Source organism: Misgurnus anguillicaudatus, chromosome 6 (genome assembly GCF_027580225.2).
Source record: "Misgurnus anguillicaudatus chromosome 6, ASM2758022v2, whole genome shotgun sequence".
NCBI lineage: Eukaryota > Metazoa > Chordata > Actinopteri > Cypriniformes > Cobitidae > Misgurnus > Misgurnus anguillicaudatus.
In genome coordinates, this window is record NC_073342.2 from 7331262 (window position 1) to 7345662 (window position 14401).

At 41.3% G+C, this 14401-nt stretch overlaps 1 protein-coding gene and 1 gene segment (V, D, J or C); one reads left to right on the forward strand and one right to left on the reverse strand.

The window, feature by feature from the left end:
• The window catches only part of LOC141364264 (Ig kappa chain V-III region MOPC 63-like), a 50684-nt gene that overhangs the window by 34223 nt on the left and 2060 nt on the right, over window positions 1-14401 (forward strand).
• Window positions 190-14392, reverse strand: LOC141364399 (immunoglobulin kappa light chain-like). Its single transcript, XM_073869087.1, has 4 exons — window positions 14307-14392; window positions 13895-14222; window positions 1033-1055; window positions 190-512 (listed from the first exon to the last, which is right to left on the reverse strand). Exons 1-4 carry the CDS (start codon window positions 14347-14349, stop codon window positions 190-192), a joined length of 717 nt encoding a protein of 238 aa, XP_073725188.1. The 5' UTR covers window positions 14350-14392.

Below are 14401 nucleotides of genomic sequence, written 5' to 3' on the forward strand. Positions count from 1 at the left end.
AACAGACAAAATGAGTCAAAGACATAAAGATACAATTTGATTTTATTTGATGAATTGTCACACAGTCATGAGTGAATGAATAAAGCAGACATAGACTTGTGTTGTTTGTGAAAAGAGATGTGAGATGAAAGAGAGAAACACAGTTAGTCTGTTAGTCTTGATGTGAGACAGAGGAGAGAGTGAGTGGATCTACTGTGAACACTGATCTCTCCTCAATTCTCCAGTGACTTTATCACGCTGGTCTTTCTGTGTGAGCTCACAGCTGACTGAGATCACTGAGCTCCACTCCTGCTCAGAGAGAGTCAGACTGCTGCTCCAGCTGTACAGACCGTCCTTCTCCAGGAGAGCAACACTGCTGTACTGAGACCTGCTGCTGATCCCGTCCACCTTCCAGTTCAGACTCCAGTCTGAGGGGAAGCCCTTGTTGGCCACACACATCAGTGTTGCTGCTTGCTTTCTGGAAATCTCTTCACTGGACGGCGGCAGGACGATCACTTTAGGGGGACTGTTGGCTGACAATCACATCAATAATCAATAACTCACACAAGAAAGATAAAATAACTTCACTCTCTCTGCATTAAAAACATTAAGTAAGGAATAATTGACGACGGGCCATTGAATTATAAGAAAATAATGCACACCCAAGGTGCAATGCAGCACGACGCAAAGCGGATTTTCAAATAATTCAAAGGACCGTGTCAGGTATAGCAGAACACGAACCCAATTGCAGACAGTGGTAGAAAATACTTGAATTTATTAAACAAAACAGAAAAACAAAACCCACAAGGGGGCAAAAAGAAACACAAGCAAGATCAACACTACACTGAATAAACTAAACTAGACTCAAAAACAACACACAGAACACTAACTACAAATATACAAGAACTTGACTAGGCATTTCAACCGACAAAGTACTCACAGGAAAATTGACAATGGACAAGCAACGAACAGCAAACACACTGACATTAAATAGGAGAACTAATGAGGGGAACAGGTGAAAATAATAATGAGGAAATCACAGAGCAGGAACACCTGTGAGGGAAGCACATGTGAACCTGTGAAACAAACACAAACACAGGACAACCAAAGCACTAACAAGACAAAACACATAAATATATTTCATATATCAATATATATACACACAAGAAAACAGTACACTAAATAAACAAGACATAAAAACAAAGACTAGAAAATGCAAGGGAGCGGGGATAAATGACGACACGCAATGACAAGAGAAAACAAGGGAGCGGGGAAAAGTCACAAGACATGGGAAAAACGTGGTCTAATGAGACAACACTAAAACCACGTTCTCCCACACAAAACATTGTACTGTCAGAACCCTGCCACACTAGACTAGATATAATAACCAAACAGGACTCCGGCAGGGTCCTAACAGACCGGAGTCAATTATTCCTCTTATACCACGGTTACCACAAAGATTGCTCTGGTGCCTATTTTTTAGACATTTAAAAGGTAAGGTGTGCGGTTTACAGAAAAATAATCAACACCCATGGAACATTTCTCAGCCAATCAGAATAAAGCATTCAACAGGCCCGTGGTATAAAGATCATAATAATAAATGAAGTTTAGATCTCCTGAAGAATTTTGAGTTTTTTAATCATATAGCTGCATTAAATGGCTAATATCACTTTTGTCATGTTCATCTGAAGGCTTTGAATCACTGAAATACTGTTTGGTATGCTGCGTTCCAGGCAGGTTTTTGAGCCCGTGAATTATGACTTTAAAACCACGACTTACGACTCTGAACTGGGAGTATGAGTTCCAGGCAGCCTGTAACTCGTGTTTTTACAACCTTCTACCTGTGAAAGTGCACTGGAACGGCAGCCAAACCCGTGAACTCGTACTTGATCGATGTACTCCCAGTTCAGAGTCGTGAGTCGTGGTTTTGAAGTCGTGATTTACGGGTTACAGGTTGCCTGTACGGCAGCATTACTTCAATGAAAATATAAATGAAAAAATATAGAGGCTGTTTCAGGGTTTATATAAATAAAGGATTAGGGCTTAATTATATAAACACACTTTATAACTCATAATAAATTTTCCTGGCATGCACCTTGAGACAAGACAATGGCACCTATATGTTAAGATATTTCAGTGAACCTTTTTCAGTTAAGACAGCTCAAACATACATTTTAGCATGGGACAAAACTTAAGCTTTGTCGGGGAAACTGACCCATATTCATTATTGGCAAAAAAAATATTAAGAAAAGTGACAGTGAGTTAAAGTCCTCACAGTTTTTGTGTAAAAATGTATTATAAATAATATAAGCCGAATAAACATCTGTTTTAAACAACAAACATTTTTTTAAACAACTGCAGTCTGAAAAATCTAACTTACTGTTTACCAAATGCTATAACAAAATATTTTTGTAACTCATTTAGTTTTAACTACACAGCGAATATAAATAAAACGGAGCTGCACTTTGTTAACGATAGTGTGAGCATAAAGAAAATAAGACTAAATGTTGATTTCATATAAATGTAAGAATTGAAAATCATTTTGAGTTTGAGAAAATCCACAAACTTCAAGTATCTATATTAATCAACATTTCTGGGTGCTCTTGTATACACAAAATCTTTTTGATACAAATAAATATGATATAAAGTACCTCCCATTTATTGTTTTACACCTGATGTATTTAAGAAAACAATGATCTACTGTATTAAAATTATTAATGGATTATTTACTTACTGCCAACATCCAGTCTGGTGCCGCTGCCGAAAGTCCACCACAGTGATACAAACTAATAGAGCGACTGTACAAAAACCTCTACACACTTGACTGAACACAAACTACAGCAGAATATACAACACTAACATCACAACACACACAAATATTGTGAAGATCTCTGAATGATTTAAGGTTAAGAATGCTAAGCACAAAACTATTATAAAATCTTTTTATGTTTGTTATCAATGTATTTTCTCCAGTTTTCTCTCTGTATCATTTTCTTCTCATTTATTTACTTGTGTTGTGTGAACACTGCATACACAGCTTTAGACAGATAAATGTTGAATATTTTGGACATTTGTTTTTACTTTTATTCAAAACTTTATATTTATTTAATATTTTATTATTATTAATATTTTCAGCATGCAAGTATACATTGAATAATGATAGTGTAGTAGTCTGTATGAGCAGAAGTTTCCTGTCGTCTTCTTTGCATTGTGTTGTCATGCTTCAGTGATGTGTGAGTGTTTATAGTGCTGTGAGTTTAACACTTCATGACTGAGATCAGAACAGAACAGAATCTTCATCATCACACAAACCAAAAGAACAACAATGACTTTCATCATCATCTTCATCTGGACACTCACAGTCTTCACTCAAGGTTTGTGTTGTAACATTTTTATCATCATCATTAATTAATTGAAGAGTGAAATATTGATTTGTTTCAGTGTTGTCTTATATTTTATTCTTCTTGTTTCTTTCAGTGTGTAGAGGACAGTACACTCTTACTCAGAGTCCATCAATAACAGTTCAACAAGGACAACAAGTTCAAATAAACTGTAAAGTCAGCAGTGCAGTGTATGGTGGTAATTTCTTACACTGGTACTTACAGAAACCTGGAGAAGCTCCTAAACTCCTCATATATACTGCAACAAGCCGTTACACAGGAACTCCATCAAGATTCAGTGGCAGCGGATCAAACACAGATTTCACTTTGACCATCAGTGGAGTTCAGACTGAAGATTCAGGAGATTATTACTGTCAAAGTTTACACTATCCTAGTAGTAGCTGGGTGTTGACACAGTGATAAAGAGTGATACAAAAACCTCTTTCAGTCAGACTCAGTGACTGCACTCATACACCTGACAGATACTGCAGATGATGATGCTGATAGTTTATTATACTTACAGATGATTTATTTGTACTATAGTATATAAATAACAACATTATAGATAATTATACATTAATAAGTATAAAATAACAATCATTTTTAGTTATAAATCGTTTCATTCATTTATTGTATATCTATCAATTTCTGCTGTGTTAAAACAGCTTCAACATGGATAAAAAAATTATTATTGTACTACAGTTTAATTCACAATATTTTAACTGATGATAATCACTCATATAGAGAAACATCAGTCAGTATCATTGACCACATTTGTTTGAACCCTCATATTGTGATTATAATGGGACTTTGGCAATACTGCGATTATACTTCATGTGTAAGATTAAAAATGTAGGAATTATTACTCGGTCACAACCCCCATTTCCGTCCTGTATCATCTGCATTCCTGTACTCACTGATCAAAGACAGCTTCAGATGATCATACAACACAATAACACACAACACTGATCAGAGGAAACACACAAAGTCCATCAGTACTTATGATGATAAATACAATTTTTTTAACAACCATTCATCCAAACTGATGCTACACGGAGTGCAGGAGCTTAAAATTATTTTACCATATGATCAGATTTTAGGTTTAATATCAAACTCATTTATTCTTTATTTGCTTTAAACCCCCAATAAATAATGAAGTTGTTAAGAGCACAACATACACAGACTCATTAACTTCAAATGAGAATATAAGAGAGGAAATTATTTTTCCCCACTTATAATTCAGTAGAAAGCAGTACGACAGCAGATCTGCTGATCTTTGAATAATTATGACCAGATGCAGCAACAGGTGATGTTTGCAATGACAACATTTCTTCAGTGAGTTCAGTGTTCATACCAATGACGAGAACAAAACTTCATACTTTATGAATTGTCCAGCACAATCCATTAGGAAACGATTCAATGTTTATGAGAATTATAAAATGGTATAAAATAACTTCATAACTGACTAATGCCTTCATTTAAGAGAAGTGAAACTGGTTTGTTTCAGTTCAGATGATTTAACAATCAAACAGTGAAACTGGGAGTGTGAAGTGAAAATCATATTTACATTGTCAAGCAAAAATCAACTGCAACGCCCATATTTATGAAAACAGTCTTTGAGAGTTTCTGAGTCTTTGAAAATTGTAAAAAGTTGGAAACATTGTCAATTGAAGCACCGCATTCATGCCAGGTGCAAGTTTATATGATTTATTTTTGACCCTAAAGAAAAACAGAAGATTTGATCTTATTATCACTTGATGCGGTGGAGGATGAATGAAACATTCGATGGATGAATATAATCAACAAATAAACTTTAATTATAAACCAATAAACAGTAAATCCAAACACACACGTAACATTTGACAACGGACAACAATGTGGAGAACAGACAGAGTATATATAGACATGATAATGATGATTGATGGGAGGTGAGGACAAACACAAACACAGTACATGTGAGGGAGTGAAGAGGATGATGGGAAAAGAAGTCTAAATAGATAATGAACGATAAAACATGGAGAAACATGCAGGCAGACAGACTTTGACTGTAACTGTCAAGGGGTGACTGAGAACGCAGACAGATTGGAAAAACAATGACAACTTTATTATAACAAAACAGAAAAACAAATAAAAACACATAAAACAAGATATCAAACACGCTCACTGACCGCTGTGCTGCCAATCATGCAGCCATTCGTTTAGTCTGTGCATCTTGGAACAAGGCCCTGAATGAGCTGAATTGCAACCTTCATCCTCTAGAAACAATCACTTCAAAGACAAAGAGTGCTCTGAAGGAGATTGAGAAATCAATGGGAATTACTGGGAAAATTAAGGAGAAGACTGCATTGGGGCCAACGTTGTGGTTCAAATAAATAAGATAAGGTACATAGATGGCAAGGGTGACCTTCGTGGCTTTCTGGATCACGACAATCTCTCTCTCGGCCTCATCGCATGCTACAGAGGTAATAGACTGCACATTCTTTTCCATGTATGTGGAATATTGTCAAGTCATCATGCCACACTAAAGTCATATCTCTGTGGAGGAACATCATGTGGAGGCCTGCATGCTAGCATACTTAAAGACTTCAACTCTACAGCTGGAAAAGTTGAAATGCAAGTTCTGGGTTTGCTTGGTAAATTTCTGACTGGACCCTAGATGACCAAATTCTACACTGGTGCAGATGACCAAACTGAGTACATTAAATGTATTGAAATTATCAAAGACACTGTGAAGAATCTGAAAGATCAACTACGCTCACCTGCTGAATTCCTAAACTGCACAACAGACCTCTTTGGAAATCAGTTGAATGCTTCAGACAAAATCCTTGAGAAATTGCATCAACCACCAAAAGACAAAGTCATGTTCACTGAAATTATGGAAAGCTGTCTGAGAGCAATAATTTAAGTACTTGAAAAACAGTATCTACATGGAGAGTGACGGAGAAAGTAAAACAAGAGACAGCCTCGGCAAGATCACATAACATGGATGATGAAGAGCTGATGGGGATGTTTAGTGCGTTGAAGAAGAAAGCTCCAAATGCCATCATCTGCTACTTGTCCTGTAAAATGTGAGAACGGCAAAACAACACTGTGAACTATTTGGACAGTTTAGAGAAGGAAAAACAAGAGCTAGTCATCAGGAAAGCAGTGAAGCTGGGGGTCATACAAAGAAGAAAGAGGAGAAAGAAGCAAGAAGAGCTACAGGAGGAATTGAATGAATGTCAAGCCACAAAAGAAAGGAAGAGAAGTGAACAAGAATGGAAAGTGTTAGAGAAAAACTTTGAAGAATTAAATGTAGACAAGATCGAGGAAGCATTTCTAGAACTCCCAAAAGAAAAAGAAAAAAATGAGCTTGATGAAGGAGTTGTTGTGTGGTAGAGGGGTGGGGCATTTATATGTCATGCGTGGGATTTGGGTGCCGGCAAGGTAATTTGTTAATGGGAAAACTCAAACTTTTCCATGATAAAAAAAGAAATAGACTGTTGGGCCATGAGTGGAGAGGGGTATGAATTTGATGTACATGACACTGATGTGTCCATCTATGCGATAGCAGCAGATGTCATCTTGATGACTTGGTTGTACAATAGCCTGTTATCAACTCCAGTATATTTGTCATACATTGTCATGAAATAATAAGTATGAATGTATATTTGCATTTTAATGGTGTATAAATATGAATTCATAAAGTTGTCTTTGCTTGTATTGTGGGATTTTTTTATGAATATGAAAGAACGCTTATTAATTAGTTATTTTTAATTGTTTTCGGTGAGGTCTGATGTCCATACTGATAAAAACAGTAAATTTTCATGATTTAATTTGAAAGAAATATTAAAATTATACCGTCTGTTAAAATTTCATTGTAAATATCTGATGAAATGAGAAAGTTACAAGAAAAAACATGTGAATAAATAGCTTCCATTGACATCTATATATAAATTTCCTTTTCATTTCTAATATTAAAATTATCATAACTTTCTCAATCCTCAACAGATTTTTACAATCCATATATCTTTTTAAAGGGAAATGTCTGCTTTGTCTAGTCAAATTTTAAGCTTTGGGGTTTGAAAATTTTGTCATCATACCTATTCACAGCATTCCCACAGCTGCTCTGTTGCTCATGACGGCCAAATTCCCTTTCAATACGGTTCACTTCGCATTGCGTCAGTTAGCTGACGCTATGGGGGAAACTCCTGTTTACTCCGTGACTGAAGCCTATTGGTTAACGTCTGTACAAAGTACAGACCAATGACGTTTGAACCCGCGCGCGGGAAGTACACGTCCTTATATAAGCGCGGTTCAAGCGTCAGGAGCTCATTAATTTCTCCTTCAGCGCGAACCTCTCGCTGCTCCGAAGAAGAAGAAGCCTTACCTCGCCGTCGACAAAAGCCCTGCAGCGGAGTCCAGGCCTAGCGTCTTCCCTGCCCTTTCCGGCTGAGAACCGAAGACAGCAGAATCCAGGTCTAGCGCTTTCCCCTGCTGCTTTCCGGCCGAGAACCGAAGATAGCCTTCGCTTGCCGTGGTACGAGCCCTGTGCAGCGGACACATGCCTGACGAGGTCTCCCCTGCGGCCGCCCGGTAAGATCAATATTTTTAATATAAAGCTGTAAGCTAAAAGAGCAGGCGCTGTTGTAATAGCGTCCAGCACAGCGGCTTCAGTGAGCCTCCCTGCTATGAATTTCCCCGAGCGCGTCACCGGTCTGGCACCTCCCACGCCGGGACCGCGCTTATATGCTTCGGTTGTCTTATTCATGTTTCGTGCTCCCCCTGCTGTTCCTCTCTCCCCGGGATGAACACACGGCGAGCCATGAGACTAGATGGATGCATAGACCTGTACACACGGACTAACCCCCCTGTGTTCTGTCACATCGCAACCGTTCATGCTTACAGAGTCCCTTCGCTCCTCTCACATTCAGTGGCGAGATCTCTGACACATATGAATCCCCCGAGTGCATCGGGTGATACCGTTTATATGACGCATGGCTGTTCTGTCTGTGTTGCTGCTCCCCTCTGCCGTTCCTCTCTTGTTGAGATGAACAAGCGGGGGAACCGTAAAACTAGAAAGATGCATACGACAAGCAAACACGGGCGGATCTGCCCCTGTTTCCTGTCATAGCACAGCCACTCGTGCTCCACGCTCGCTCCTTTCCCCGCAGTTGTGAGGTCTCTTAACGGCGTAGTTAGCAGGCAGTCTTACGGCTCGCTGCTTCTAAATGCAGCTGTCTAGTGTTCAACGATTACAGAGCTTCATGCCCCTCCCCTCCTGGAGCGGCGCGATCTCATTCGTCTGCTCGATAGGGCGGATTCGCCGCTATTGGAGCATCAAGAACACTCATTATAAGAGCTAACCGGCTCACTATTCGTCTATACAGAGCTTCATGCCCCTCCCCCCTGGAGCGGCGCGATCTCATTCGTCTGCTCGATAAGGCGGACACGCCTCGATCTGAGCGCTAAAACACTTATTATAGAGCTTAACCGGCCTGAGTCTATCTCACTTCGGAAAGCTCACTACTAGTCTGCCCGGTCATTTCTCTCTGGTTTAGACGGAATCAGAGGCAGAACGAATTTGTTTAACATACTGAGGCCCGAATACCTCCCTTTATTCAGTCCAGTCCTATATCAGTGCGCTGAATATTGGTACATTATTATATACCCGGTTTTTCTGCCCTTTTTAATAAACGGCAAAACCGCGGACCTCACGGCAGACTTCCTCTCTGCGATGGGTTCAGTCTGACATTAAACCACCTAGACATACTGCTCTGCTCCGTGAGCCGTTCGGGTCACCGTCACTACTGAGGCTCGTGCAGCTGAACGGCCGAGCTCTGGTCTTCGCAGCACAGCTGCGTCGACATAGAACTGTCTGAAGAGGGGCTAAGTCGCGCCTCGGCTGGACTGCCCTGAAATGTTTTCTGTGTGCTGTTTATCCAAAACATACTGTGTAATACTGTTGGTTATGCGACCTCACTATAGTGGCGAACGGTATTGAATTCCTCTAAAAAGAGTAATTTCCGTGCTTACTATACTGTGTATTGACACCCCACGGTTGTACGGTGTCTCTAAACACTTTCTCGCCTTACTGACAAGCAATCAGTAATACGCACACACGGCCCGCTGTCCATAATTCTATCGACGCTTGCCGAAAAAACCCAGGTTTGGCCATATACTGTGTATTGACACCCCACGGCTGTACGGTGTCTCTAACACTTTTCTGCCAAATTCGCTCGCAGCCCACCTCAGTTTCTCCGCTACGATGCTGACGGCGCAAACGAGCACGGTCTTACGGCTGTCATTCTCTCTTCCTAGAGAGACGCAGCCTCAGACTTTTGCATGGCTCCAAGCATTTGAATCGCGCCCTCTCCGGACGGCTACTCAAAGGCTTACAGCCAAGCGGTTTATGACGTTTTTCGGCCATACTGCTGATTTATATCAGCGGATCCGAAGACGCTCACACCTCCGCTCTGCTCCAATACTCGGAGATATTAAGGGTAATATCAACCTGAAGTGAGCTTGCTACCCGCCACAATAAGTTTCAAAACTCAAAGCGCGCGCACAGACAGACGCGCGGCATCTCGTTTAAGACGGGCTCACGTACCCCTCTAACGAGCCTCAGAAAACTGAATATCGTGGCATTCTGTTCATAAGTCCACTTCAGTTAGACTAAGCAAAGGTCCCGCCCCGAGCTGACGGCCGGGAAGCTCATGCTTAAGTTACACACAGCTGCATGAAGTGCTACCATTACGAGATCGCCAGCATCTGCTGTGGGTTGAACACGCTTTACGACGGCAATCAGCCTTCGGCGCGTGGAACGCCCGTTTGTCTCATATCAATCACCTTGTACTGTACATACGGTCCATTAAGGGGATGATTTTAGCACTGCAGCACTCTCGACCATGTTATTGTGATAATGCGGTCGGGCAAACTACGGTGGTTTCATTATTTACCGAACCAGACTGAGATCTCGCCCCCTGTACAAGCTGGCGAGTCATCTCCTTATAAACTCATTGCATCGCTTTATAAGCTATGTTCAATCAGAGTGATACGCATCTCGTGCTTAACTACCAAGATGCAGACATATTAACCCGTTACGATGGGCGTGCAGAGATTGCATCCGTGGGACACGACCTACATTACGTGCCTTATAACACGTTGACACGAGCTGCTAGGACCCCTTTCGCGAGGCGTCCTTATGCAAAGTCTGATCTATTCTGTCTAGTGACAGCGAGAGTCTTCCCCCCGCGAATTGTAGGTGGAACAGCTTTCTCCTCACTACAGAGGCTTGTGCACGGCGGCTTTCTCCCCCTGCGTATATATATATATATGTGGCGGTGATAACAGCGAACCACGCTTTTATGACCGACCATCCACTTTATTCATAAGTCGGCCATTTCTCAGATGCGGACGGTGCCCGAGGCGCAGCGCTCTGGAACTGTCCAAGGTCCTGTATGACAGATACGTCTGACGTACATCAGACGATCAGCTGTTCATCGGCGTCACAGATCACTCACTAGCGCACCTGTCAATACAGGTTATTTATGGATCGTTGACGTTATCACCTCCCGTGACAATGAAGTCTACTCCATGTATGGATTAGATCCTCGGGCATGGTCTTAGAAGTTTCTCATTTGACATTTGTGACACGGCCGGCTGGTCCCCGCCGTCCACGTTGTCAGTTTACAGCTTCGACATCCCTGCTTCGCGCACTAGTGAGGTTTGTTGCATTAAAGGTGCGCCGCGTAAGCTCACCTGTATGCACAATATGGGTTTTAATTATATGCGTCCACCGTGCGCTTAGAGAAGCTCACATATGCACGCTATAACATTTCGGTATACACTAAAGATGCGCTCGGAAAAGCTCATCTGTATACACGGCTGTGACACATACATACATTGTTGTTCATCTGTGTACGTTCACGGTGCGTTAGTGCCCACCGTACGTTCATCAATCATATCTGTACACATTCACGGCGCGTTCTGTGCATTGATTTATCTATACGCATTCACGGTGCACTGAAGGGTTCACCCGTGTGCGCACAACTTATTATCAGAACACATGACGGCGCGCTTGAGAATCTTGCCGGCCTGTGCATTATAACACTCTGATTCATCTATATGCATTCACGATGTATTCAAGTGTTCACCTGTGCCCGTGCAATTTATAGTCAATACACATTTACGGCGCGCTTGGACAGCTAACCGATCTGTACACTATAATACTACCTATATGCATCCCGATGCGCTCGAGGGCGCACCTGGGTTCACACTATTGTGGTATCTGTATAATCCCACGCTACGAACCGTTCTGCCGCATATTATAGTCAGATCCGCCGTTCGTGAGCTTCGCAGATCACTCACTATGTATGTCTGTTGCTTACAGTGGTTATTTAGATGGATCGTTGAAACCATCGCACTGGCTCACGCCCCTCTATGAGCTATGTCCTATATAGAGCCCACTCTGTGAGAGTTTGGCTTTTTCATGGACTTGGTCTACAGGGGTATCTATTTGATATCTGCTACATGGCCGGCTGGTCTTCGCCGTCTACGTTGTCAGATTGTACAGCTGAGACGTCCCTGCCCTACGAGCGCAGGTTCTCTCGGCTCAATCATGCACGCTCATGCGTTTTATGTGTACACCACGGTGCGCTCAGCGAGCTCACCAACGTGACTCTGAATTTACTTATCTCGCACACCCGCGGCGCGCTCGGTATCTCGCCGTCTTGTGCTATGTTATGTGCCCCCGGTGCGTTTAAAACCCCACCGTGTGCGCGTCAACATTTTATATGGTGCTTACACATTGCTTAAAGCTGTGAATATGCCGGGTATAGGGCCACACGCAGTGTCTCTCCGGTAAGGCACTTCTGTACGTTGTGTATGCACGGCGTGATGGGATTACGTTCCCCCATAGCGTCAGCTAACTGACGCAATGCGAAGTGAACCGTATTGAAAGGGAACGCTTAGGTTACTCACGTAACCCCGGTTCCCTGAAATAACGGGAACGAAGCATTGCGTCACTTGCCGTGCTACAAACGTCTACGCAGCGAGTGTATTCGGCTGCGCGCTTCAGTCGAATAATAATGAGCTCCTGACGCTTGAACCGCGCTTATATAAGGACGTGTACTTCCCGCGCGCGGGTTCAAACGTCATTGGTCTGTACTTTGTACAGACGTTAACCAATAGGCTTCAGTCACGGAGTAAACAGGAGTTTCCCCCATAGCGTCAGCTAACTGACGCAATGCTTCGTTCCCGTTATTTCAGGGAACCGGGGTTACGTGAGTAACCTAAGCGTCTTTCCAGTTTGTCTGTGGCTAAGACCAGCTGTAGCAGAAAAAAACATCTTAAGAATTTAAAACATACATGGCTGCCTTTCAAACATAATGACACAAAGTTTTAGCATATTGTTTTTGCTTATAGTATGTATAGTAAGTATGTAGAACTTTACCCATATTTACATATATTTTCTAATTCACACCCATGACTTAGTGACATGTTTATATATCATTTCAAAAGGTAAACATAGATCTTAATTAACATGAATGAAAAGAAGGTCTTACCTGCTTGCTTTCTGGAGAATCTTGGCCTCCCATAAACAATGTTCCCTTCACTGTCCCTCTTAATCCACTTCACAGTTGGAGGCTGGATGGATGATGCCTCTTGTTGCATGCGAGGCTGGATGGATGATGCCTCTTGTTGCATGCTGGTGACCTCATGCAGCCTTTGGAGTTCATCCATGTCTTCTGCCTGGTTGACAAGACAGTTGATCTCGTCCAAAAGTTGGTTCCGCTTAGGATCTGACATGGCGCACAGAACAAATAAAAGTGCACAGGGACAAACACACCACTAAGAGAAGAGAGGGGAGAATAGATAGGGAGAGAGAACAATACAAAAACGAAAACAGGGAAAATGACAATACAAACGTGGCTCTTAAAAGTGCCTTTTGTAGTCAGCTACTAATTATTAGATGAAACATTGAATTTAAGAACCTGTTGAAAAAGAGAAAGATAAATCGGTACAGAATTGATAACTAAACTACACTACACATAAACAAACACACATAGAGTATAGATTGTGTTTACATGTTGTCATCAATAATGCCTCAAGCCATAGGCTGTTCCTATCAACGGCTTTGGGCCTCCACAAACCACCAGAATGCAGGATACAACATCACATTATTTCCAATTCTCTGATATCTGAGTCATTAACTTGTGTGGCTGCGTGCGCTGCATAATTTTGATCACCCCTGTCAAAATCTCACTTCAAGGTTTTTTGAAAAGTTGTCAGGTATGTTAACAAGGAGGTGCTGCTGACGATGGTTTACAATGGCGATCATCTACGAAAAAAAAGAGAAATTCATTTTTTTCTAAATTTCAATTCAATTCATTCTAAATTTATTTGATCAAAAATACATACCTGTATAAACCTTAGCATGATTTCTGTTGACCATAAGTGGTATTTGTGTGATCAGTGTTGTGTGTTATTACAGGTGTATGAGTGCAGTCACTGTGAGTCTGACTGAAAGAGGTTTTTGTATCACTCTTTATCACTGTGTCAACACATAATCATCATGAAAACTCTGACAGTAATAATCTCCTGAATCTTCAGTCTGAACTCCACTGATGGTCAAAGTGAAATCTGTTCTTGATCCGCTGCCACTGAATCTTGATGGAGTGTTTGAGAGTCTTTGACTTGCAGCATAAATCAAGAGTTTAGGAGCTTCTCCAGGTTTCTGCAGGTACCAGGCCATACAAGTATATGAACCAGTACAACCGTTGCTCACTTGTGTATTTGTTTTGCAGTTTATAGTGACAGATTCACCAGTCTGAACAGTTTTAACAGATGGAGTTTGAGTCACAGTTATCTGTCCACTGACACCTGTTAGAGTAAAACACACTGTACCATTAACTTTACACATTACACTTTCAATAGTTTAACATTTCTATTAAAAAAAAACTATACCTTGGATAAAAAGTGTCCAGATGAAGATGATGATGAAAGTCATTGTTGTTCTTTTGGTTTGTGTGATGATGAAGATTCTGTTCTGATCTCAGTAA

Bases quoted from the DNA above. Each gene is read 5' to 3' on its own strand.
- LOC141364399 (XM_073869087.1), bottom strand. From the start codon at position 14,349: ATGACTTTCATCATCATCTTCATCTGGACACTTTTTATCCAAG. The intron at 14,223-14,306 runs GTATAGTTTTTT...TTACTCTAACAG, and splicing joins CTGGACACTTTTTATCCAAG to GTGTCAGTGGACAGATAACT. The intron at 1,056-13,894 runs GTGATAAAGAGT...TTTGTTTCACAG, and splicing joins GATGATTATGTGTTGACACA to GTTCACATGTGCTTCCCTCA.